Source organism: Ciconia boyciana, chromosome 3 (genome assembly GCF_034638445.1).
Source record: "Ciconia boyciana chromosome 3, ASM3463844v1, whole genome shotgun sequence".
Classification (NCBI taxonomy): domain Eukaryota; kingdom Metazoa; phylum Chordata; class Aves; order Ciconiiformes; family Ciconiidae; genus Ciconia; species Ciconia boyciana.
In genome coordinates this window covers 17,254,325-17,279,248 of record NC_132936.1, presented here as the reverse complement: position 1 = coordinate 17,279,248, position 24,924 = coordinate 17,254,325, and the positions used below count along the sequence as shown (strand labels likewise).

General features: G+C 48.6%; 1 protein-coding gene across 4 annotated transcripts in view; it reads left to right on the top strand.

The window, feature by feature from the left end:
- Positions 1–11,881, top strand: part of GRHL1 (grainyhead like transcription factor 1) — a 47,547-nt gene extending 35,666 nt beyond the window's left edge. For 3 of the 4 annotated variants that reach the window (XM_072857779.1, XM_072857780.1, XM_072857778.1), the window contains 6 exons: positions 277–416; positions 1,826–1,863; positions 1,966–2,054; positions 3,877–3,962; positions 7,447–7,511; positions 8,733–11,881. In XM_072857779.1, the coding sequence (XP_072713880.1) occupies positions 277–416; positions 1,826–1,863; positions 1,966–2,054; positions 3,877–3,962; positions 7,447–7,511; positions 8,733–8,847 (533 nt within the window). In that variant the 3' untranslated portion in view covers positions 8,848–11,881. The remainder of the gene's footprint in view (positions 1–276; positions 417–1,825; positions 1,864–1,965; positions 2,055–3,876; positions 3,963–7,446; positions 7,512–8,732) is intronic. The other variant, XM_072857782.1, reaches the window with a different exon arrangement.
- The last annotated feature ends 13,043 nt before the right edge of the window (positions 11,882–24,924 follow it).

Genomic DNA, 24,924 nt, shown 5'->3' with positions numbered 1-24,924 from the left:
GCCCAGTTTAATATATGAACAAAGTCAAGTAGCTCACTTGGAGAGATGGAGTGAACTTCTACTACTCTGTGAAACTAGCTGTTTCCTCAGGGTCCAGACCCTCATCTGAGAGGTGGACAACCTAGGTTGAAACTCCTCTACCACAGGAGCTTCTTCCTTTGACCCTGACTACAGAGTACCCTTGTTCCACAGCAGATGTGCCTTTAAATGATGTAGGAAAGCTACAGCCCTGTCCGTGCCTTCACTATCCTCTATTCCAATCTTTGGTCTCTGCAGTTTCTGATGTCAAAGTGCCCATGCTTCCCTCACACAAACGTACGGACATCACCATCTTCAAGCCCTTCATGGATCTAGACACTCAGCCTGTCCTTTTCATTCCTGATGTTCACTTTGCAAATCTTCAACGTGGGGCTCATGTAAGTAAAGCTCATGGGTGTGGGGATGAGGAGGCTATGGGATGTATTTGCAAAAAGCCTGGGATGCATACATATGAAATGCCAGACTGTCTGTATTGATGCTGTAAACAAATACAGGCTGAGTCTCATGTGAGCAAGAGATGTTGCTTCTAGACACATTGGCTGGAGTTAACTGGGGATGTTTTCTGATTAAATTATTTTCCTATGAACTCCTGTTTCCGTGAACCTGAAAGGATTTTCCACAGCATCTCCAGCTGAGAGTTCATTGAATGAACTGCAGGCTGGTTTTCTCTTGTGAAGTCCATTGGGTTCCTGGTGCGCTGCTGTAGGCCACGGTCTCCTCCAGCCTGCTGCTGCAGGGTGAAAATCCGTTCTGTGGAACTGGCAAGTGTGTCAGCTCTGTGATCTGCTGCCAGAGTGCCCTGCCTCAGTGTTCCTGGAAAGTCCCAGCTGACAGGAAACTGGAAGGGAAAAAATTAGAGTGCAACCAAGTTTCAAAATCTTGAACTTTCCTGTGCTGGGAGTTCTGGCATGCTCTAACATAAACCTTACTTTTTGAGAGTATTGCCTAAATTCCCAGCAGGGATAGAGAATAGACTTGTATCCATAAGGCTGACTTTTCCACGTGTTTTCCTACGAAGGCTCTAGTGCTGAGGTCTGTCAGAAGACTCTACGCCAGTCCAGATAGAAAGCTGGTTAGCTCTTTTATGTTCCTGTCTCTCTCATTTGAGATAGTTTAATTTCTCTTTATGAAAAAAGGTAAAGAAGATGCTTACTGACTTTTGGAAGATTGAGCCAAAGTGTCATTTGATACATGGTTGAAAGATAATAAGAGGAAATGAGTTCTAGTTCTGAATAAAATTTTCAGAACCCTAAGTGCAAGTATTATTTGTGTATTAAAATGAAGGCCAATGTTTATTGCTTGGACCAAAGCATCTTACTTTTAGTAGTGTAGTTGTGGCTGGCTCCCTACTGATAGCCTTGGTTTCCCCTATGGTCCTGTACTGATGTGCTTACAAGTGAGTTGGGTGGGTGAGCCATCTGCATATCCCTCGCAGCTCCTGCCGTGGGCTCAGGGGTTCCCTCTCCTTTAACTTGATGGTGTTGGACCTCTGATCATGCAGGTTGCAGCAGGGTTGTTGTTCTATGCCCGTGACTCTTTAATGCAAACAAAGCTATTGCTAAGTCACTATTAACAGATAGCACTTAGAGGGATTGGAGAGCATTGCTGACAAGACCATCTTAACAGCAGCTGATGGGTCTGTCCTTATGCAACTTTGTTTTGTAGCATTCAGAGCCCTTTGTAGTGTTTTCCGAGGACTGAGTACCACGTAAGGTTCTCGCTAGGTAGCTAATTGAGCGTGCGTTTTTCTGCATATGCTAAGAAAATCTCCCCTTTGTTTTAAAAGGTCCTTCCTGTTGCTTCAGAAGAACTAGAGGGTGAAAGGTAAGAGCAGCGCTACTTCAGCCTACTGAAGTCTTGCCCTCAGACAGAGGGGTAAGTCCCTGTAATTGCACCACTGCTGACTTTTTGCCCTGTCAATGACAGCTCCAACCTGAAGAGAGGAGGCTATATTGGTGAAGAGGACTTTATTGCTACTCCAAATAAGATGGCCAGAATAGAAGAACCAAAAAGAGGTATTATTTTCTTCTTTCAGAGACTGAATTATTGGAGATAATGATAGAGAGATGCATCTGAGGTTGAAGAGTTGTTTTAATTAAGTTTGGAGTATACTTTAGCCTGATTTTTTCTGGCTTTGAGAGTAATAGAAAGAGTTTGTATATTGGGATGTAGTTCAGCTCCACAAGTCTCTTACAATGTCAGAATTTCTGGGTTTTTCTGCAAACTCAGACACTAATTGGCTCTGAACCTGTAAGGAAAGAGACTCAGAGGAGGTGAGCAGCTTACCAATCTCCTTGGTGGATTGAGAGGAGGTGGGGGAGAGAATTCATCACGTAATCCACTACAAAATACTTCGGAAATCTTTTCTAGGACTTTAAGCAACGAATGCCAAGAACTGGTTCAGGGTATAAAACTGTTGCATCTTTCATGGTGCCAGAAAATGGGCTATTCACCGCTGAGAGCCAAACTGAGAGCATATTCTGCTTATTTTTAACTTGTTGTCAACCTCTGCAATTTGCTGTGGGGATTGGATGTTGCTGTGGTGATGTGGAAGGAGATGAGGGGTCCCTTTGGAGATGGTGTAGAGGATTACCTGCCTGGTGACAGTTGTGTGTGGAAGGACCACAGCAAAGCTTAAAGGATTAAAAGAGGAGGATTAAACTTGTGATGCAGCGAAGGTTAAGTCTAGCAAGTCTGACCTTAATGGGCTACACTTCTGTTGTCTGCATAAACTAGTAAGAAAGGATGGATTTTATAAAAGGAAATTAGACTTCTTGTTTTTTCTTGTTGCCGTATTCCATAAAACGAGACCCATGAGATTTTCTCTCCTTTGGCTGGTGTATCATCCAACCTGTGCTGTAACTGAGAGTGTGTGCTGTCTTCATTTTTTAAATCTACAGTCCTCCTTTTTTTTAAATGTGCCTTTAGCAGAGGAAATCCATCAAGGCGCTGTGCTGTCCTGAGTTCACCTTGTTCAATTAGATATGCCAGTAATTGTTCTGTGTTGCAGGTGTGTCAAAGCTGTGGCTGATGAACCCTTGTAAACAATCCAGGCTGCAATACCTAGTCATTAGAAGATGGATTAAAGAGAGCAAAGCTGTTAAAGTCCAAGCTTTCTTGCTCTCATGGCTTATTCCTCAGCATTAATGCAGTTTTTAATGAGGCTGATGTTACATACAATGACTCTCTGCTAGCTTGAGAACGCTAGGGATGCTTACCTAATTGGGTTTCTTATTCTTTCGTTCCCCTCCTAGCAGGAGACTAAGTCTGCATTGTATGTCAGCTATGGCGATATTAGTATTACTGAAACATGGTAAGGGGTAGGAAGAGAAATGAGATGGCGTAGGAGGAGCAGAGGACTGTACAAATAAATTATTTAAAAGTGAGGAGGTGGCCAGGATGGCTTCACCTGCTGTGGTAGCATCTGTCAAATCTTTTTATTGTGCAAAGTCTTATGGCAAATGACCTGTGAGATACAGACGGACCCATACCTCAAAGAGATAGTCTCAGAGCTCTGTGTTTTGTGTTCCTCCTTTCTGTTTCAAATATGACCTTTTTTCAAATAATAGAGAAAATATCAAATAGAGATAAATGTCAAAGTATTTTGGACAATAAAGATGCTTGAGCATGCAGTATTTCTGTGTGCAAGAAGTATGTTTTGAGCTAACCTAGCTATGCATGTTCATGATGCAATCTTCAATGTATATTGAATGTATATATGTATATCTCTTCATAAGATCCTCAATGTATGTTACTGTGTGCTTAGCTACCATCACATGCAGATCTTTTCTGAGGAGCGATTACACAGTTAATTCCTCTCTCCAATTTGCTTTTCAGTGTTGCTGTATGTCCGAAAAGAGTCAGAGGAAGTCTTTGATGCACTAATGTTAAAGACACCATCTCTGAAAGGTCTAATGGAAGCAGTAAGTAATAAGGCTGTTTACAGTCCTTGCCTCCAGTTTGAGAAAAGGCCAGTGTAGTCCCTGCCTGTCTAGTCCTTATACACTGGACGGTCACAGGAGCTAGACTCTCAATTGCAGCTTGTGTCCACGTATTCCTGCTCTTCTAGATAAGAAGCATAAGGCTGATTTCCTTTCCATAACATGGAAATTAATGTAAATAATGTTTTAATTCATTATTAAGGGACTTCAGGAAGCTTCCCTTTTAAGTACCTTGCCCCACATCTGTGGGGTCTGGGTGTAAGAAAGTGTTTCTCAGCCTTTCTGAAGATCCAGGTGTGTCAAGTTTCATGACTGGACACCTGAGATAGTCCCAAAATGACAGGTGCTGCTGGAGAGAGAGCCTTCTAGGCTTGCTTCTTATGCAGGCTGTGCTTTGGTCAAGCTGTGGAAGCAGCTGTGTAGGTCTTTCCCTAGCTGCATCAAAAAATGGTCAACAGACTCCCACTGTGGATGTCCTTCATGTCAGACAGGGTATTTTAATTAGAAGATGGAGTGATTTCCAGAATGTGTTCAGTGGCTTGGGTTTATTTCATAGAATCATTGAGGTTAGAAAAGACCTCTAAGGTCATCTAGTCCAACTGTCAACTCAGCACCTCCATGCCTACTAAACCATGTCTTGAAGTGCCACGTCTACACGTTTTTTGAACTTCTCCAGGGATGGTGACTCCACCACCTCACTGGGCAGCCTGTTCCAATGCTTGACCCCTCTTTCAGTAAAGAAATGTTTCCTAATATCCAATATAAGCCTCTCCTGGCACAACTTGAGGCGATTTCCTCTTGTCCTATCGCTTGTTACTTGGGAGAAGAGACTGACACCCACCTCGCTACAACCTCCTTTCAGGTAGCTGTAGAGAGCAATAAGGTTTCCCCTCAGCCTCTGCTTCTCCAGACTAAACAACCCCAGTTCCTGCAGCCCCTCCTCATCAGCCTTGTGCTCCAGACCCTTCACCAGCTTCATTGCCCTTCTCTGGACACGCTCCAGCACCTCCATGCCTCTCTTGTAGTGAGGGGCCCAAAACTGAACACAGTATTTGAGGTGTGGCCTCACCAGTGCCGAGTACAGGGGGACAATCACTTCCCTACTCCTGCTGGCCACACTATTCCTGATACAAGCCAGGATGCTGTTGGCCTTCTTGGCCACCTGGGCACACTGCTGGCTCATATTCAGCCGGCTGTCAACCAACACCCCCAGGTCCTTTTCCACCAGGCAGCTTTCCAGCCACTCTTCCCCAAGCCTGTAGCGTTGCATGGGGTTGTTGTGACCCAAGTGCAGGACCTGGCACTTGGCCTTGTTGAACCTCATACAATTGGCCTCAGCCCATCGATCCAGCCTGTCCAGGTCCCTCTGCAGAGCCTTCCTACCCTCAAGCGGATCAACACTCCCGCCCAACTTGGTGTCATCTGCAAACTCACTGAGGGTGCACTCGATCCCCTTGTCCAGATCATTGATAAAGACATTAAACAGAACTGGCCCCAACACAGAGCCCTGGGGAACACCACTTGTGACCGGCCGCCAACTGGAGTAAACGCCATTCACCACAACTCTCTGGGCTCAGCTATCCAGCCAGTTCTTTACCCACCAAAGAGTACACCTGCCTAAGCCATGAGCCTCCAGCTTCTCTAGGAGAATGCTGTGGTAGACAGTGTCAAAGGCTTTACTAAAGTCCAGGTAGATAACATCTACAGCCTTTCCCTCATCCACTAGGTGGGTCACCTTGTTGTAGAAGGAGATCAGGTTGGTCAAGCAGGACCTGCCTTTCCTGAACCCATGCTGGCTGGGGCTGATCCCCTGGTTGGCCTGCACATGGCTGTTGAGCTCACTCAAGATGAACTGCTCCATAATTTTCCCTGGTACCGAGGTCAGGCTGACAGGCCTGTTGTTCCCCAGATCCTCCTTCTGGCCGTTCTTGTAGATGGTCATTTTGGCAAGCCTCCAGTCATCTGGGACCTCCCCTGTTAACCAGGACTGCTGATAAATGATGGAGAGTGGCTTGGCAAGCTCCTCCGCCAGCTCCCTCAGTACTCTCGGGTGGATCCCGTCTGGCCCCATAGACTTGTGAGTGTCCAGCTGGCGTAGCAGGTCGCTAACTGCTTCCTCCTGGATTATGGGGGGTTTATTCTGCTCTCCATCCCTGTCTTCCAGCTCAGGGGGCTGAATTCCCTGGGGATAACTGGTCTGACTATTAAAGACTGAGGCAAAGTCTTTAATAGTCAGACCTTCAGTCTTTCAAAGCCTTGTTTGGGGGCCTCCCCTCCCCTTTCATAACTTAGGAAGAGCTCCAAGTCCCAGCTTCTGAGTGTGCTTGAAGACTTTTATATATCTGTGCATACGTGCGTGAAATTGCTCTCTGGTACTTGACTTCCAAAATAGCCTTCCACTATCCCTACTGCTGCAGCGCTGCAAAGGAAATACAGAGCTTAACTCAGAGGAATGGTGTAATGTTTGGCATGAGCTCAAAACTGATGTTTCTGGCTGCCTTTTTCTGTGACTAATGCCTCATTGATGCTCAGAGGACAGAGGCTTTGGGGCTGTACAGCCAGGTCCTGCCATTAGCTTTGGGACCCAGAGATGGGTCTGTAACCTGAAGCACTCTCTTCCTGGCTGTGGGGCTTTGCCAGCACAGGCAGGCTGGAGGTGGGAGCTAATGGGGAGGGCGATTGAAGGCTATGAAGTCCTCCCTTACCCCGTGGTCCTGAAGTGAAGCTGCACCTTTGTGGTTTCACTTGGATTTCTTAAAGCAAGGAACCAAGAGCTCACAACTGTAGCTTGGAGGAAACCCCCTGTGTTTTTGTATCCTGAAACGGTGTATTGGTTTGGTACTTGCTGTCGATGTGATACAGCAATTTGCCAAAGTAAACTAGGCTTAGGTTACTGACCTTATGACTTTCTGGAGGTTTGTACAGTGAAGCACCGTGGTTAGTGGCTGTGGTTTCACACTGAGGTCACCCTGCTGGGTAAGGGGGACATTTCTGATCAGCTCGTGTCCTTAGCAGCAGAGGTCTTCACTCTGTTGCTATTTTCTTCCTGCACCAGCCGCTGTGATTACTATTTTTCACTTGATCCCTCTGACACTGAATTTAAAAATGGTTTTTGGTATGCTGAGAGAACAGAGAGCCAAGAGAGGATGAGAACCAGGGTGTGGGGTGTTTTTTTAATATGTGGGCTTTTTGGTGTGGGAGCAGGGGGTTGCAGTATGAGAAGTCAGTGGCCAGGTTTAGAACATGATTAAATTTTTTGCACAGAAGTTGGCAAACTGCAGAGGAGGGGTTCTCATCTGTAGGCTTATGCTGTAGTTCAGGATTTAGTATTGCCTTTATAGGGCAGAGCAGTTGTTTTCATCTGCAGACCTTTTTTGTTGTTGTTGTTCCTTTCTGTAAAGTAGTAAGTGGAAGAAAATGCCAGCAGTCTCCTTGCTTCACCAATGCTTGCTTTCTTTTGTTCTAGATATCTGACAAGTATGATGTTCCTTTTGATAAAATAGGAAAAATCTTCAAAAAATGTAAAAAAGGGTGAGTACCTATGCAGCAACTGTCTGAGAATATGAACTGCTTTTTTCAAACCCATAGGCAAATCTGCTTTGTAATTCCTCCATGCACTGCACATATGCAGATGCCATTTGTGGATATGTTTGTGTGCACGCAACATACACACATTCCAATGTCATTCATACAGCTGAAGACCAGAAGGATCCTATAGAAATATGTAGTCTGGCTTCCTGGGTAGATACAAGTCATGGAACCTCTCTGAGTTAATTGGTATTTGAACCAGAGTTGACCATGTCAGAGGAAGAAGAGTTCAGTTTGTTTAAAGACTCCCAGTGATGAAGAACCTACTTCAACCCGTGTTAAATTGTTCCAGCGGTTAACTGTACTCACTATGTCTGCATTTGGCTATGATTGCTAAACACGGTTGTCTTTTTGTGGGCTAAATCAAAGAGAACTTTATTGTGAAGTGCCTATTTCCTACAGAGGCCACAGCCCACTGTCTTTTTATTTCGTAGCATAAATAATTGAGTTCCTGAACATTGTCCGCTTTTGTCTTTCCTTTTAATCTCTCAGTAATTTTCTTGTTTTTTCTCTAAAATCACTTCAGCGTCTCAGCCCCTTCCCCAAAGCCACTCTGCTAGAAAATTACATCCTTTAATCACCTTTGGAATGTAGTTTCAAGAGTTGTACTTTCATAGCAGAATTACCCCACCAGAATAACTGCAAAAGTTTCGAATTGATGGTAGCTAAACCACTGCTAAGGACAGCTTTGTGTGTGTGTGCACACACACACTTACATGCGTGTGTGCACACAAACACACAGGTATTGACCTTTCTGGCAAATGAAAGAAGTGGCCAAGCATCGGTGGTTTCCTCCCTACAAGCTCTGTAGGGTTTTGTGCTGATTGTTTATAACTGTCAAACAAATCAGTTCAGAGCCCCAAGGTTGCCCAGGTGTCTGCAGCTTCAGAAGGATTTCTGCCAGTTCCAAGATCTCTTTCCCTCCCTGGTCCAGGAGCCAGACTTAACCTTTTAGTTCAGATCCTAGAAGCTCAGCCGCAAGCCTTGATGGCAGGTTTGGGTAAGGACAGCTAGATCTGCTATAGGAAGCAATGAGTCAGAGATAGGTGAGCAGGGATCTTGTGTTACCCCTGGACAGTCCAGGCTCTCTGAGATTTGAGGGCGCCTTTGCTGTCTTTGGCATTTTGAACTGTAATATATCCCTGATTTATTTTATTTTTTCAGAATTCTGGTCAACATGGATGATAATATTGTGAAACACTATTCTAATGAAGATACCTTCCAGTTGCAGATTGAAGAAGTTGGAGGATCTTACAAGCTCACTCTGACCGAGATCTAAGATCGCAGATCCTCTGTGGATTTTAAACAAGGTCTCAAGCGAACATTTTCCCATAATCTAGTATGTTGGGCAAAACACTAATCACCTTTTCCAGAAGAAAGTCAGGTGTTGACTTGTTCTGGGGAGCAGAGCAGTGGTTTTGCTTAATACATTTGTGTTTCTGTTCTTTCCAAAGAACGTTGTAATGCTCATGACCTTATTTGCACTTGAAATGAGCAAGCAAAGATCAGCGATTAATAGAGAGCGTGTATAAAACACTAGTAAATACAGGAGGGGAAAACTCCTGGAAGGTGGCCTTTTAGACTGGTGATATCTTATTTATCTATTCAGTAACCATATTTGAGCCCGTATCAGCTAATACCACTTTATTGGACTGTTTTCTGCTAGGTAGAGCTGCAGAACTACTAATTGATACTAGTAGGCATTGCATGCAGGTTGGAGAAAAGTCTTTATAATGTTTACTCTTGAACAGGGCAGACTGTTGAAATCACTTGTCATTTGGGGGGAATGTAAAACTGCCTTGCTTATGAAGAACTCGCCTTAGTAACTGTGTGAACTCTCATCAGATGAAGCTATATTGTATATAAGTGCAATATATTTTTGAAGGTTTGTAAATGTGTACATACAAGTGATATATAATATATATAAAATATGGTGTTCTGTATATACCGTGAATATATGCAATGAAGCCCATCTAAAAGGATGCCATATACAGAGGAAACAGATATTTAACGTAGCTATTTAAAATCGGACAAACCCTTAACATGCACCAAAGGTGAGCACACATTTGTACATTCATAGAAGGCACAAGAGACCTGCTTGTTCAACATGGATCTTCCTGTGTGGAAGGAAAAAGGTGCCGGTTCTCCCCTAAACCCTCCTGTACAGCCAGGCGATGGCAGTCCTGGCTTCTCTTATGAACTGCCAGTTTGAGCCCTGAAACGGCTGCATGCTGCTGCCCTGGGGGTCATTTGGGCCGCGTCTGAGAGGCTGCGTCTGGGTCCCAAGAGGAGCTGAGCAGATGCAGTTTCCTTGAAATCTCACTTCTGGGGGTCAGGAAGACGGTCTCCTGGAGGGTGGATTTTTTTTTTTTTCTGTAGCAGTGTACTTAAGGCTCAGCTGGATGCTGCCTGCAACAGTAGGTCAGGCGGGATGAACCCATGGGTCAGAGCCAGCTTGCCAGGTCCTAGGATGTCGACAACTGGAAGTGCACAGGCAAGGCTTTTGAGAGAGGAGGGTGGCATCCTGGCTTAGCAGGCCAAGCGTTAGCAGGGACTAGGGGCTGCAAGCAGGTTAAGCGTTCCTGGTGTATGTACATCGCATTGACCCGCTGCTGAGGTGGAGAGACCAAATAGGGGCAGCTGGTAGCAGGTATCCTGAGCCTAGCCCCAGCTGGGAGTGCCAGACACCTCCAAAAAATACTGCTCTGCAGTAGATTGTACAGTATTTACTCATTGTGTGCGTGTGCTTATGAAGGAAAGGCACCCTCTGGTTAGTAGCAAGTGGGAGAGGAACATTTAAACAGCAGCACTTGGCTCTAAGGCAAAAACCTGCATTACAGGGTGAGCAGATGAGCGTGAGTACCAGGTCCAGTGTCACTCAGTGCTTTTGTTAGGGATCTGGATAATGAAAGAGGTTTATAACGTGCAGCCCAAAGCTGCACGTGCGTCGCCTAGGACATGAAGGTCATTCTAGATAGGCTGGAGAAATAGTCCGTAAAAGTAGGATATGATTCTACTTAATGGTTAGCGATTCTACTTAACGGTTAACGAATCGTAACCGAATGTTGTTCAGCTGTCTCATGCTGCTGTTTGGAAGAGGAAGGCAAATGCCGTATTGAGTTGATAAACAGGAGCCTGGCCTGCAAGAAATAGGAGACCCGCCTTTTGCTCTACTTGGCATTGCCGAGGCCTCTGCTGGAGTGCTGTGCCCTGTGCTGAGCCCAGCCCTTCCAGCAGAGCCTAGTCCTATCGGATGTCCCAAAGAGGCCAGACCCACCTGGTCCTTCAGCTAGAGCTTGTGGCTTCCGAGGAGGAAGGGCTGGATGAGTTGCCTGGTTGAGGGGTCATCTTCAGAAGGGAAGGTTGAGGGGAGCAGCCTCCCAACATGTGGGCATGTTCTCCCGGTCCATTGCAAGCACAACAAGAAGTAGTGGGCATAAATTGCAGAAATTCAGGTTAGGTGTCAAGGCAGTTTTCTCTAGTGAGAAGAGCAGGTTGCTCAGGGAGGTGGCAGAGTTTGGCATTGGAGGTCTTTAGAGCCAGGCTGGGTGGACATGGCTCTGGACTGTCACAGGTATATTTGACTCTCCCTTGGTGCTGAGATGAGGTGACCACTTGAAGTCCCTCCCCACCATATTTTTTTAAGAATTTACATGAAATATAGTATTTTGGGATTTGCATTTGGACCAATCCTGAGCTGGTTCATAGACCGCTCCATTCCCCCCTCCTTCCTCCTCCTCCTCCTCCTCCTTCTCCTCCTTTGATGGGCCCCACGGAGGCTTGCCAGCATTCTGCGCACCGCGTGCTCCTCTCTTCTCTCTGTGGCTGGAGTTGAGCAAACTCCATGTGGATGCATCCATGACTGTGGGCGTGTGGATGGAGCCTGTGGGCTTGAAGCTGAAGGAGAGAAGCCAGCCTGCAGCATGGTTCTGAAGAGACTTGGCCAAGACATGCCACCCCACACAGGAATCCACTGCCTGCAGAGCAGCCATGGGACTCGTACCCAGCTGACACCAACCCGCCACTTGGGCTTCCCTTCATCAGTCACGGGGAATAATGTTACTATGGCAAGGGAATTTTTTTTTAAACCTGATATATAGAATACATATATTTACACATTTTTATTGAAAACAGAAGTTTTATTACAGAAACTCAGTGTAGGGTCAGGGAAGTAGATTTAGAGTCTCCATAGAGGTAGGATTGACATGAACGTTATTTCTTTTTACTGCTTAATGAAGTATGTGAACTAAATCTGTCGATTGTTTTCCACTATAACATATTCTGGGACACGGGTCTTATAACAGTAGCAGCAATGTCACGTATGTTTTATGAAACTGATTTTTTTGGTTTTGCCTGCTGTTTTTTAATTGAGAATGTATTTTAAACCAAGCTATTAAATTTTATATGTTCATTTCTAATGAGTCTTTTATCTAGTAAATGCATCTGCCCTTCCCCCTTTGTTTTTCCTTTGACAGGGGATCTATAAAACAAAACCTCAGTGATCGTTTAGTAGTTTCTCCTCTTTGCAGAAGAAAATAATCCCAATGCCAGCCTTGCTGTTATTCCCACATAAGCCATGGTTAGTCCCATTCTCATTCCCTGCTTGATTTCAACCGACCTCGTTCATTTTTGAGCGTGGGGAAGCCGTGTAGCCTTGTGTTTCAGTAGGACGCTTTCCTTTGGCAGTAAAACAAAACGAAAAAGCCGTTGGTAAGCTCAGATGTGTAGTGGGTCAGTGATGCCTGATGGTCTCTGCCGGAGGTCGAACAAAAGCGTCGGGGGCATTGCTGCTGTCTGCGTCCCATGCAGCGGTGGATGGGGTCTCCCATGGCTGCACGTGCGGAGAGGGGAGCTGTGGCTCGTAGCAGTGCCAGCGGCTCTCCCTGGCTGCCAGGTTCAGGGTGCTTCATGTAATCGCCAGCCTGCGATCGCTACGGGCGCGGTGGGCCTTTCCAGGAGGAGCTGTCGTAACCGGCACTTCCCAGGCGGCACGGAGGACCACCAGTGAAGCTGCAGGCATTGACTTTCCCGATATGAAAACACTCTAAAGTCCACGCTAGTTCTCTGGAATAATCCTAATGCTGCTGTTGCTGTAGCGTCTGGAGAGGTGTTCACCTCCTCTTTTTCACTGTTAGAAAATGTCTCGACAAGCTTTTGCTTTAGCTGGCTCCCCAGCCCCTGCAGCGGTTGCAGGGCGCTGCCCTGGGGCAGCTCCTGCGCCAGCACCTTCCCAGTCGCTGGGCTTGCATTGGCGTGCCCAGGGCTCGGTGGGGAGCAGCGTGGGAGGCGGAAGATTTCTGGGATAGAAAAATAAATAGTGTTACCTGCCTTTATTTACTCACATATTTCTAGTTCTAGTATGGGCTGTGCTCACAGAGTTTGTGTCCCAGATGTAGGAAGATGCTGCAGGATGTTCCCCAGCAAGTCCTGGGGTGCCTTGGGTGAGGTGCCAGGTGATGCCGTGTCATCTCCACCCAAGTCGGTGCCCTCTGAAAGGTTGAGCGGGGTTTAGCCCCCGTACAGGCGGTTTGTGGCGTGGCAGCCATCTCACAGGAAGCCTCAGCGTGAGGATGGACCTGCTGCAGGGCCGGCTGCGAAATGGCAGCAGCGCTGCTGCCTCTTCGGGCGTGTGGCAGCGTCGTTTTCCTAAGCCTTTACACAGTGTGCGTGTGTGCGCCTACGCCATCCCTCCTCCCTCCTCCTGCCACCCCGTCAGCCCTTTTCTGTTCATCTAGTGAATTTAAAGACAGGGTGTTTTTAAGCAGCTGTTATCTGCAGCAGAGCATCAGTGGATGTAAAGGTGAACTCCCAAAGATGCAGCTTTGAACTCCCAAGCCAGGCAGCCTTACAGGGAGATCTATGCTGCTTCCCTGGGGCATGAGTCGGGGCTCTAGTATCACAAATGTTTAGTTAAGCTTTTAAGATCTGATCTTTTTTTGTATGGGAAAGCTGAATTCTGCAGCGTATTCAAGGATCTCTTGTCTATACAAGTTAATTGCAGGAGCTCTTTCTCAAGACTTTGCAAGAGCATGGAGCTTACCTGCTCCTCTATTTGGTTGGTTTATTTTATTTGTTATTATGATTATTAAATATCAGGTGATACTTAGATGACCCCTCAACTAGATGAATTACTCTAATAAAAAAATATGAGCTCTTATAACTTGTTTTGCTGTTTGTCCTTGGGCTACCCTACTACACCACCAGTGCTCCTCATTGGGTACCTTTGCGTAGTTCACAATACTGCAGAAGGGATATTTTAGCTTTTATTTTCTTCTTGGCTAATTTCAGTAACTGCTGCGGCCGGGGTGGTTGTGGGTTTTTTGGTGTGTCTTGCAGTTTCTTGTTTGCACAGGACGATGCTCCATTACCCCATCGATCTGTTTGCCTGTGCACACAGCTTGTGGATGGATGGCCTGCCCACTGGCTTAAGCGTTATTTATTTTGCCGTCTCTCCAGGATGGCCATCCTGCAGGCTGCAGATGCGTGTGCAAGTACCAGCTGGTGACCAGTGTCAATGGTGTTGGACTTGCGTGCTCCCTCTGCAGCACTGGTCATCTCAGGCAGCATCCCAAGCCCGGCGCTGGCCTGCAGGTCCGTCACCTCTGCCGCAGTTTGATGGGTGGGAGGCACGCGCTGGGCAGAGGAAAGGTGCGTGGCTGAGCCTGGAAGCAGCTCTGAAGAGTGGGAACACAGTGGAAAAGTGTTCGCACCTCCTGGGGCTTTGATACCTGGAGGTGGGGACAGCCCTGGACTCAGGGGTTGATGGCAGCAAGGGATGATGGAGCATGGTGTGTGGGTGGCTGCTGCTGCCAGGCTGGAAAAGGCGGTGTAAATTGGAGTGAAATCTGGAGCGGGGGCGACGTGGCGTGCAGAAAGAAAGGCAAATCAAGCCCTGTGGTTCCCCAGCACCAGGGAAACCAAGTCCCATGGTTCCGCAGTGCCCAGCGGGCGAGGGGAGCTGGATGGAGCCCCAGCCAGGCAGTGCTGGCCCTGCCAACCTGTTGAGTCTGCACCTGCAGTTTCTGGGCTCGATGGCTTGGGGTGAAGAGGGTGCAGTCCTGCCACCACTGCCAGGCAGCCCGGCTTGAACCAACTTGCCCGCTCCAGCCGTCGGCACATGCCCGGGCAGAGCCCAGTCCCCTTCCCGGAGAGGCACGTTGGCTGGAGCGGCTGCCGTCGGTAAGGACCACACCACATGGCGATGCTCAGCCCTGCTTGGAGAGGTGATGGGTACCTGGGGACAAGGGCACAGGAGCACAGGGGATCGGCACCAGCTTTGCTGGGCAGCCATGCCGGTGGCACCAGTGTTGTTGCCAGCACTTGGTTTGATGCCGCTTTTAATCCTATCATGATGAGGTTTAGTGATTTTTGTTTAAAAGTAAATAATTACATGAGCTTTGCAAACATTAATAAGTAAATAAGGTAAAAACAGTGGCTTGGTGGTCAGCTCTGCAGATTGCATCTACACAGTCTCTGCTCTGTGACTATTCTTGCTTGAAATACTTTGCTTTGAGCCCATCAGCTGGACAAGGGCTTTTGGGGGGCAGCAGTGCTGGGTCCCCCATCTTGTGGGTGTCAGGCCCCTAAAGCAGCCCTTGCTCTCCCACTTGCTTCTGCTCTGCATGCTTAAAAAAGAGCCCAGGCTGCAGGCGAGAGGCCGGTCGAGACTTGCCGCATACGAAGCCCCAGGTCAGGATAATGGTCAGGACAGTTATAAAAGCAACGATGGCAAGCTAAAAAACAAAATCTGTTGCTGCTTCAATCACCCCTTGCTGTGCCACGTGGCCATTCCCAAATGGGCTGGCACCTCATGGCAGTCTTCTGCGGAGCTTCACCTGCGAGCAGCCCCCATCCCGGCCTCGGCAGGGGCTGAGCCATGCCCGTGGGGATGCTGCCTGCCCGTGGGCTTCCCGGAGCTCAGCAGGGGCGACGGTTTTGGCGAGAGAGGGGCCCAAATCCACCCGATCTCTGCAGAGGCGCAGCTCGTCCCCGCTTGTCCGTATGTGCGGCGGCGCTGGGGCCTGCGGCACTGCCCCGTCCGTGGCCAGCAGCGCCCTCGGGACCCCACATTGACTTTTGTTGTGTTTTCAAAGGAAAATTTTGAGCCCTCCTCTGGGATTGCAGAAGAAATTTGGAAGATGCATCAAGAGGAAGATAAATGAAGATAATTATGATAGTATAATTACTCTCTCTTGCCTTTTTTTTTCTTCAGGTCCATCTTCCAATTCCTAAATGCTTGGGGTTAATGATGCTGTTCAATGCCATCAAATTTTGCAATATTTAATTTCTTGCCAGAATTTCTCTGCATTGCCCTGCTTTGAAAACCCTCTCTCTCTGATCCTCAAGGTTTTCTTCACGCTGCATTACCTATATCCATTACCCCGCTGTTGTTTTGCTCCAAAGGTACATCTCAGGGCTTTTACCAAGCATATTTGAGCTCCCTGACGATGGCGCTCGGGCGGATGTAATACAGAGTGACAGAGCGTGTGAATGCCATAAAGTGCAGAGATAGCAGGTGAAAATCTGGCTGGTGGGGACTGGCTGGCTGCAGCGGCGCTGGCATTTCATGCCCAGGTGAAGGGAGAAGGAGGACCTGGCCTGAGACTGATAGAGCTGGGGAAAAAATAAGCTCTGAGCCAGCCCAGTCTGTCTTTGGCTCTGAAATGGAAGCACAAACCTTCAGGTTAAGGGCAGGGTATTCACAGCTCAGCTTATTTCGGTCAATCAGTCGGCTTGGGAGGAAAGGAGGGGTGGTGCTTGTGGAGCAGAAGGAGCTGCAGGCAAGGGCTCAGTTTGACCATGAGGTTGGGAATTACTGGGTGTGTGGGCAAGGTTTGGGGGTGAAAGCAGCATTTCTACCCAGTCCGTGGCCTTTCCCATCCAGCAGAACTGTGAATGTTCATCCTCAGGCTGCTCTTCACAGGGTCACAGCATGGTTGAGGTTGGAAGGGACCTCTGGAGGTCATCTGGTCCAACCCCTCTGCTCAAGCAGGGCCACCCAGAGCCAGTTGCCCAGGACCGTGTCCAGATGGCTTCTGAATATCTCCCAGGATGGAGACTCCACAACCACCCTGGGCAACCTGTGCTGGGTCACCATCACAGCGAAAAAGTGTTTCCCAATGTTCAGAAACTCCCCCTGTGTTTCAGTTTGTGCCTCTTGTCTTGTGAAGCTATGTGGTGGGTCTCCTGGAGGAAACGGTGCCAAGAGATCAGAGAGATGAAGCAGTGATTTTGTTATAAATATGAAAATAAACTGGTACCTACTGGTACCGGGGTGTCTCAGAGAGGACAGCGGAGACTCAGAGACTGGGATGGCGAGAGCAGCTAGGACTGGGGCTTGAGCCCAAGCGGGAGGTGAGACGAGGAAGGGGTGCACCCCTTCCTCGGACACATAGGACACATAGGATCACATAGGACAGATACTACGTGAAAGCTGAGGGGACAGAAAATCTGTAGTGGGAAGAAGGTGGCTGAAGCTCCTTCAGCTTGAAAGCCCTGGGAAAACGTTGACTAGCAAAGCCCTGCGATAGCCCAGCAGGGCAGGAAAGCATCAAGTATTTCACCTACTCAGCAAGGGAGGAAAGTCACACCCTTGGGGATATTGGGGATGACAACTGGTGTATGAAATGGGTATTTGGGGCATTAGACAGTCTCCTGCCTCTCTCCCCATCAGGTGTGTTGGAGGGACCTAAAGAGCCTAAATAATGCTCGAGGGTCAGTTGTGGATCCTGGCTGTAAGACTCGGGGGAATGACGCAGCCCGGAGGAGGCAGCGTCCGGGCTGGCTCCGCTGGTTTGTAGCCCCGTAGCCACAGCACACGCCTGGCTGCTGCACCTCGCTCCCAGGGCTGCAGCTCGCCCTCCGCAGCCAAAGCGGGGCGTGCAGATGGGGCATCCCTGGACAACACCCACGCCCCAGAAAAGCTCTGCAACGTGCGGTGCTGGCTCGTTTCTCTGCTCTGTTGGCACTGTGGAAGGGTGCCCAAAGGGAAAGAAATTCAGTGTAAACAGTGTCGCCTGTACTCGGGAAGGGGAAATAGCACAGCTATAAACCAGAAGAGCCACAGCCCAGAATTAGAGCCTGAGTTTATTTCACATTAGTTGTCTAATTGCATCTTCTTAACATCCTGAAGCACTGCAGTAGTGGAGGGGAAGTGCACACTCGAGGCTGACCTAAGGATTTACCCGCGCTGTAAAAAAAGGGGGAATTCCTTGCTCTTTTTATGTGAACAGTGTAAAACTAAGTGGGAAAGTGCCCTCGAAGGCGGGCATTAGGATCTCCACTGTGCAAGGGGAGTAACAGCAAGTAAGTCCAAGCAAGCACCAGTTATGAGAAAAAGCACCAACTCATATAGAGTCATATTCAGCAGCCCAGCCTGGCGGGATACTTTACCCAAGCAGCAAGCATGTTCGGCTTCTGAGCAAGGGGGTGGAGGAGACTGAGTCATCTGTGACCAGCAATACTGCTGGGGAAGTATCACAAGAGCAGGAATTTTGGTTTTCCAGCTCCTTAGCTGGGGCAGGGATGGGATGCAGACATCGTCGGGGTGAGACACCCCCCTTAGACATTAGGACAGGCATTTAAACTGTTAAGCGACTCAATTGCTACTGACTTTTCCCCAAAAAACCCCAAAGGCTCAGAAGAACTTAGGTGGCTTTTATTTATTCATCTTTTAATGGAAAATGTATTTGTCAGTAGTAAAATCCTATACTTGATTGTGTCTGTTTAATGTATACAGTTAATTGTAAAGCACAGTGTTAATTCGCATTATATATACAGGGGGCTCTCAGGGAATATAATTATTAGTTGTATAGTTTGAGTGCAAGTGTTGAGGGGGGGTATTACCCTTGCAAGCTTCCCATCGCCAGCTCCTGCCTTCCTTTGCTTTGGCTGTTGTTAAACAGGGATGTGTCCTTGGCCCGGCGTTTGCCATCCGTCCTGCGGCGTGCAGCTCTGCTCGGGTCCCCCAGCAGGAAGGTGGCATTGCAGAGGGACACAGAAACCCCGTCACCCGTGAGGGAGCGCGGACTGACTCAGCTGGAGACAACATGTTTTTAAGAGCACCGCTGTTTTGCCCACCAAGCAGCGTTTGGGGAGGCAAAGGGAGGTGCCAGGTGAGCGCAGATGGAGACCCAAGATGAGGAGCAGCGACAGGAGTGGGCACAGCACAGTCCAAGGAACCTGGAAGAAGGTGATGCTGCAGCCAGAAAACACACTGGTGAGGAGTTTATTTATAAATATAATGGGTTAGCGATTGCATCTCGGTTCAGATGTCAGTGTAGTGTGACAGCTAGCTGTCATAGGGAGGATTTTATACAGCAGAATTCATGGTGGACACTCACTCAGACCTTATTTCAGGCATTTATGTTATGTTATAGGAAGCAGCAAGCGAAGCTGAGCGTGCAGAGCATGGGTAGGTCAGTTTTTGCCTCTTGCTCGTCTGCTCCTGCAGACCCCGTGCGCCTGTGAGCAGCGAGGTGGGGAGGACCATGGTCCCGCTGCGCTGGTGGCCCCACAGCCAGGTTCTTCAGCCCTGGCTGGGAAATGTCTGGAGGCAAGCAGGGCCGAGCCTTGGTGTCCGGGAGGATGTCCATGTGCAGGAGGGTGGTGGTAGAGGTGTGACTTCGTGTTTGGTGCCAAGGTTGGTCACTTGAAGGCAGCCGTCTCATCTGTCCCCTTCTCCTCCGCACAGGCTCCTGTGCTTACTTCTGTCCAAGTATGCCCTGGCTGGTCTCCTGCCCCTCCTCAGCCCCCTCATCTGTCTCGTTTTCAGTGATGGTCATTAACTGCAACCCACGACGGTTATTTTTTTATGTGGATTTTCCTTTTTCTTAATGTTTTGCCAGGAGAGGGCCAAGACGGTAGAGGGAGAGGCTCTTTCTGCAGGGCTGGGGAAGGGAAGGGTGGAGATGCAGCTCCAGGGAGGAGCAGGGGAGGCTGCAGGATGGAGGATGTGCACCGGGGCCATGTGAGTGATTAATTCCTTGGGATGCACAGGGTCAGGAGTCACCGCGGGGTGGGGAGAGAAAAAATACAGATAAGGCACTAGCCCAGAAGCAAAATGGACAATTATATTAAGATCTGCTTAGGGATGTGATCCAAGGGGCAGTAACTTTTCATTGGGCAACCAGGTCTGGGATGTCATGGCCCTTCCCGGGCACATAGGAAGGACACATTCCCAGAAAGAGGTGTTGGGAGAAGCCTTTGAAGATGCGCAGTAGTGTTGTCTATGATTATCAAACATTACGGGGGACGGAAATTGTACATCTGAGCCATGCAGAAAGCCCCTCTGATATCAGCCAGGTAATCCAGAAGCAGCGCGAGGAATGGGAAAAAGCACCAGGATCTTAAACAAACCCCATTTGGTGTCAAAATACCCTTGGTGAGCTGCCCGCTGAGGCCGTATGGGAAGACCGCATTGACCATCTCTTCTGAGCACACATGGACCTTGGCTGAGAGCCAGCAAAGAGATAACTGAAGACATTTGATGAGAGAGCTGGACACGTGCGATCAGCAAATCCCCCCGCCCACAGACCTCCCCTGGGCTTGGCACCGTGCTGTGCTCGGTGCTGTGCAGGTACGCAGGTCAATATGGACAGCATCCTAGAGGAGATGGCAGTGTTGGTACTGGAGGACCTTCTCTCTGCCTGCGAGGACACCATTGCAAACTCTGTGTGCCAGGCCACTCCTGCCCGGTGGAAGTCTGCGGTACCAGTCACCCACAGCTGTGAGTGCAAACCATGTCTGATGGTCCAGAAGTCGGTCTCTGGTCACACAGGACATCTTCCCAGCATCCGAGTGCTGCATGAAAACACTTCAGAGTTAATAAAACGTGAAAGATGATTCAGGATGAAATACGTGTTTGCACAGAGGCTTGATACCTGCCCAAGCAAGTCGTGAGATGACCAAAAGAGGGGAACATCTGTTAGCGTTGCTAATGCTTTAATATACTATGTGTCAGAAAATACGCGTGGGTTTAGCTAACAGTAATATTGAGGTCAAGAGAATGGTGAAAACGATGAAGACATCCACTTAAGCAGAACAATAAATAAATAACATGTCGTTTTTATTTTTGCTGGTATTTGAATCCATCTTCTGGTGCCACTAAAATACGATCGGGGCACGAATAGCAGCAGTAGAAAAACCAGATGGTGCACTCGAGTGAGCAGATGGTGCACTAGTGTGTCATACTTATTACTGTCACTTACTTTATTATTTCTATCACAGTGGAACTCTGGATGGTCCTCACCTGTAATCAATATTTGTGGATTGGATTTTTTTAATTCAGTAAACATTATGTTTCACATACTCAGAAAAAAATCTGGTTGAGTGGTGATTTCTCTCTGTAGTACTGCCAGGTCTCAGGAAGCATTTGATGCAGTCAGTATTTTTTCAGGTAGAAACATGTTTTTGGGAGTGGAGAAAAAAAATTGGCAGTGTATGTTTATTCTATAAGCACCCAGGGTCCAAAATAAAGTGGGAAACAGTCTGCGTGACTCTTCTCTTAAACCCTTTCCTTTTGCCGTAACCTGGCTGTGTTTCCTTATGCCGTACTGGCTGCTTACCTGCTCCTTGGATGCTTATCCACATACTGAAAGCTCAATTTGTTTCTGAAAGTGAATACAAAAGATGCAGGCAAGGAAGAAGTCGTCTTTTGACTCACGCTAGTTGGGGATGGCATGCAAGGACCGTGTTTTTCGTCCTGCCTTTGGGCAAAGCTGCTGTGTCACAGCCTGTCCCTGCTAGCAGACACGTACGCAGTTCGCTGGAGAGAGCTGGGGCTCCTTGCCCAGCGGCGGGGGGGATTTGCTGTGCTATTCGATAGCCCGCAGTGATAAATGAGATCTCCCCTTCAGCAGCTGGCCCACATGCAGCGTGACAGTGCGGAAGGGCTGTCTAGCACCGCGCTTGCCTCTGTTGGCACGTTGGGAGCGTGTCCCTTCAGCTCCACAATGCTGCCGGGCACGGCGACAGGTGTGGGAGCAGCCAACGACTGAATGGTCTGTACGGCTGCACCCGTTTACTCGGTAGAAAAGAGGCAATCCATCAAAACATTGTTTACACAGACCCTCGCTGTCAGCTGGGGCCAAAGTCTGTGTAAAAGCCCCTGGATTTATCATCGCTTTTGCATTCAGAAATTATTCTAGTGAGAAATATTCCTTGTCAGTCTGTCTGCTTTTTTTTCCCTTCTCTTTTTCTTTCTTTCCCCTGCTCTGTTCTTCATGGATATCCCTTATATCCCTTTCCCCCTCTCTGTTCTTCATGGATATCCCATATATAACTCTGTGACTATAAATCCCTTCTATAACTCTGCTATTTCCACTGAGGTCGGTGCGTTCACCCCCTGGGTGAATCCCTCCGGTCCCGCTCCTGCCCTCGGCCGGGGGCCGGGGGCTCCGTTTCCATCAGCTGGTGTCAGGCACCACCTGGCAGAGCTGCTTCATTTGCGCCGCGGTGGGGAGCTTCTCCTCTGGCCGCTGCTGTCGGCCCAGCAAGCGTGGTTCGGGGCAATCCGGGGCTGCGGCAGCTCCGACTGCTCCTTCCTTCAAGTGCACAACAGAGGAAGGAGAGTGGATGGAGAGACACATCCTACATGTGCCTCGCAGTCTTTCATTTCGTCCGATGCATCTTCTCACGTCCCCTGTACGGGAGCTCTGATTGTAATGATCTATATTTATTTAATCCCGCCCCATTTGCTAGGCTATATGCATTTGCTACAGTAGCCTGCTGCTGTATCCAGCCAGACCAGATGCCGCTGCCAAATTGCACTAACTCTAAAGCTGCACCCAAGACAACTGCTTTGGTCTATTTTTAACTGCTGGTAAACATTAGGAAAACTGTCTGAGCCCGTAATAGTCTTCCTCTAGTCTCTTTTGAATTGTTTATTGTATAATTATCTGCAAAAAGGGAATGGGGGAGAGCTGCCTGTGTGCCCTTTTGTTGTTTTCAGTCTACAGTATTAAATATTTTCCCTCCTACTTGCACGCAATGTTTGATTCTTTTCTTGTCTTCCCAGCCGAAAGGATAAGATAACCCGAGCAGAGCCTTCTCAACTCTCCGCTGAAGCGACTTACATCTGCTTGTTCCTACATCGGAACAAAGACATTGTCCGTCTTTGACAAAGAAAGCTTTTCTCTGAAGTGTTTGCCAACAGTCTGAGTTAAATACGCCTTTATAAAACCAAATGGTACTCGGAGAGCCAGATCCGGAGGACATGGGAGCAGCAGCAGCAGCACTGCAGGGGCAGGCTGGCGGAGGTCGGCTCTGCTGGGCTGGGGCTGCCGCAGCCAGGTAGGGCATGGGCACTGGCATCCTGCAGCCACCGACATGGGTAGGCTCCTCCGAGCTCTTCGGAAAGGAGTATTGGGGATGTTTGGGCCCTGTTCCAGGTTACTAGCTTCAGGAGAGAAACCACAGCCAGCATGGATCATCCCAATGAGCATGCTTGTACGTTGCTCAGAAAGCTGTCCTGCTGGTTGAAACCCACAGGGAAGTCGGTGGGTGTAGGCAGAAGTACAGAGAAGCGAGATAATATTAACTGCATTAATATTCACCTTAGTGCAGCCTCGGGAAAGGAAAGAGAAAGGGGGGAGAAGTAAGAGGGGGGAGAGGAGGAGAAGCTCTCGGCTGTTAAGGGCTGGGAGCTCGGGCTCCGTGGGGTTCAGACCCGTGCCCTGTTGCTGACATCTGATGCGAGGATGAAGAAGATGGTCCTTCCTCATGTAACACTGCCTTAGCTGGCAGCAGCAGAACAAGGCAGACCAAGTGATTTTGGTAAGAACTCTGCGGATTATAGTAAAAACCTTAGTTGCCATTTTTAGCTCAGGAAAGGGAACACAATCAAACACATTTTCCTTGTGGTGCAAGTCGGAGTACAGACGTGTAACATTACTTCTTTCAACTGGTCTTGCATCCATAGGCTGTAGCGAGGACCCCTTGTCCAGCAATTTCCACCTGGGGGCTCAGAACACGTAGGCACAATCTGTGGCACGTGACATGGGAAAACATCCTGCTGGGAGCCGGGAGGAGAAGTGATCCACTCCGCTTCCCTGCGACCGCTTCTTCACTGGCGAGGTTGCTGTGCTACCTTCAGGTGCTATCACTCAATTAAAAATCTGCGCTGTAAATGAGTAAGGCTGTGCATGTAAGCGCTTTAAGCAGAAGCTGCATGTGTTTCAACAAGCAGCAAAGAGACAAATACAATAATTTCTCAGCTACAGCGGAACTGGAGAAAACGCAAAATAGAACGGCACGGTATTTCCCTAGTTTTACAATTCCCTAAAGGCTTCCCTCAAAACGGGACCGTACGAGTGGCTCTGGTCTTACAAGGAACAGCTAGTGATTTATAGAAGAGGCACATACCCTGCGTCCCCACCGTGCTATCCCCATCGTGCTTTTTAGTCACTGACAGCATTTTCCCCAAATTTGTTTCATTCCCTGTCACACAACTGATTTCCTTTCGTGAACGTAACTAACGTTAGCGCTGGATTTGTAGTTTGAATTATCAGCATTTTTCTTACTATCATAAGGGACAGGGCCCTGCCACACAGGCTGTGGCTCCGGCACGGCAGGTACCACATAAACACAAACAGAAAGCTGCTCGCAACCTAAGTACAGCATGAGACGCCGGGCAGAGGCATGAGCTTGCGGATTGCAAGATGCAGGCAGGAACAAGGGTGTGCAGGAAACCATGGGGGACTTTCTGGGGTGAAGGGCTTGTAGCTGCGCCGGCTGCCGTCATCCCTGTGGGACCCCCTGTGGGGGAGACGGTGGTGGGAGGCCTGGAAATGGGGAAAAAAAAGAGAGATTAGGTTAAATAAGGGAGGCACGGGGGAGAGATGCAAAAAGGCAAGGGGAATGCCCGGACGGACGGGCCAGGGAGATAATTTTAATTTGGTGTTTGATGGGCTGGGAAGTAGTAGCGCTGGGGAAGCTAAAGTACAAGAAATGTGCAGTAATGGAGAGCGGAGATGAGCACAGTATGGTGAAGCTGTAGAAACTGTGTGGACAGCGGGGAAGGACCAGGATTCAGCAGAGCTGTAATGGAAAAAATGATCCCCAGTGGTCAAGTGAAGCTAGCAGCAAAAGGAGATGAACGATTCAAGATAATCCCTCCCGTGTCCTCCGCATTGACAAGGAGGATGTCGCGTCTTGAGAAGCCAAGGAAGGAAAAAGTAGAGATAATCCAGCAGGATAAAATGTTTATTACCGTCTGCATTTTGTTTCAGTCGGCGGCAAGGCATCCAGCGGGGGCCGGGCTGGGAGAGCGCTCGCACGGCCAAGGGCTGCCGAGGCCTCGGGGCCCAGCGTGGCCCCGTGGCGGCTCCGCGGGGGCCACGGGCGCGGGGCCGGTGCC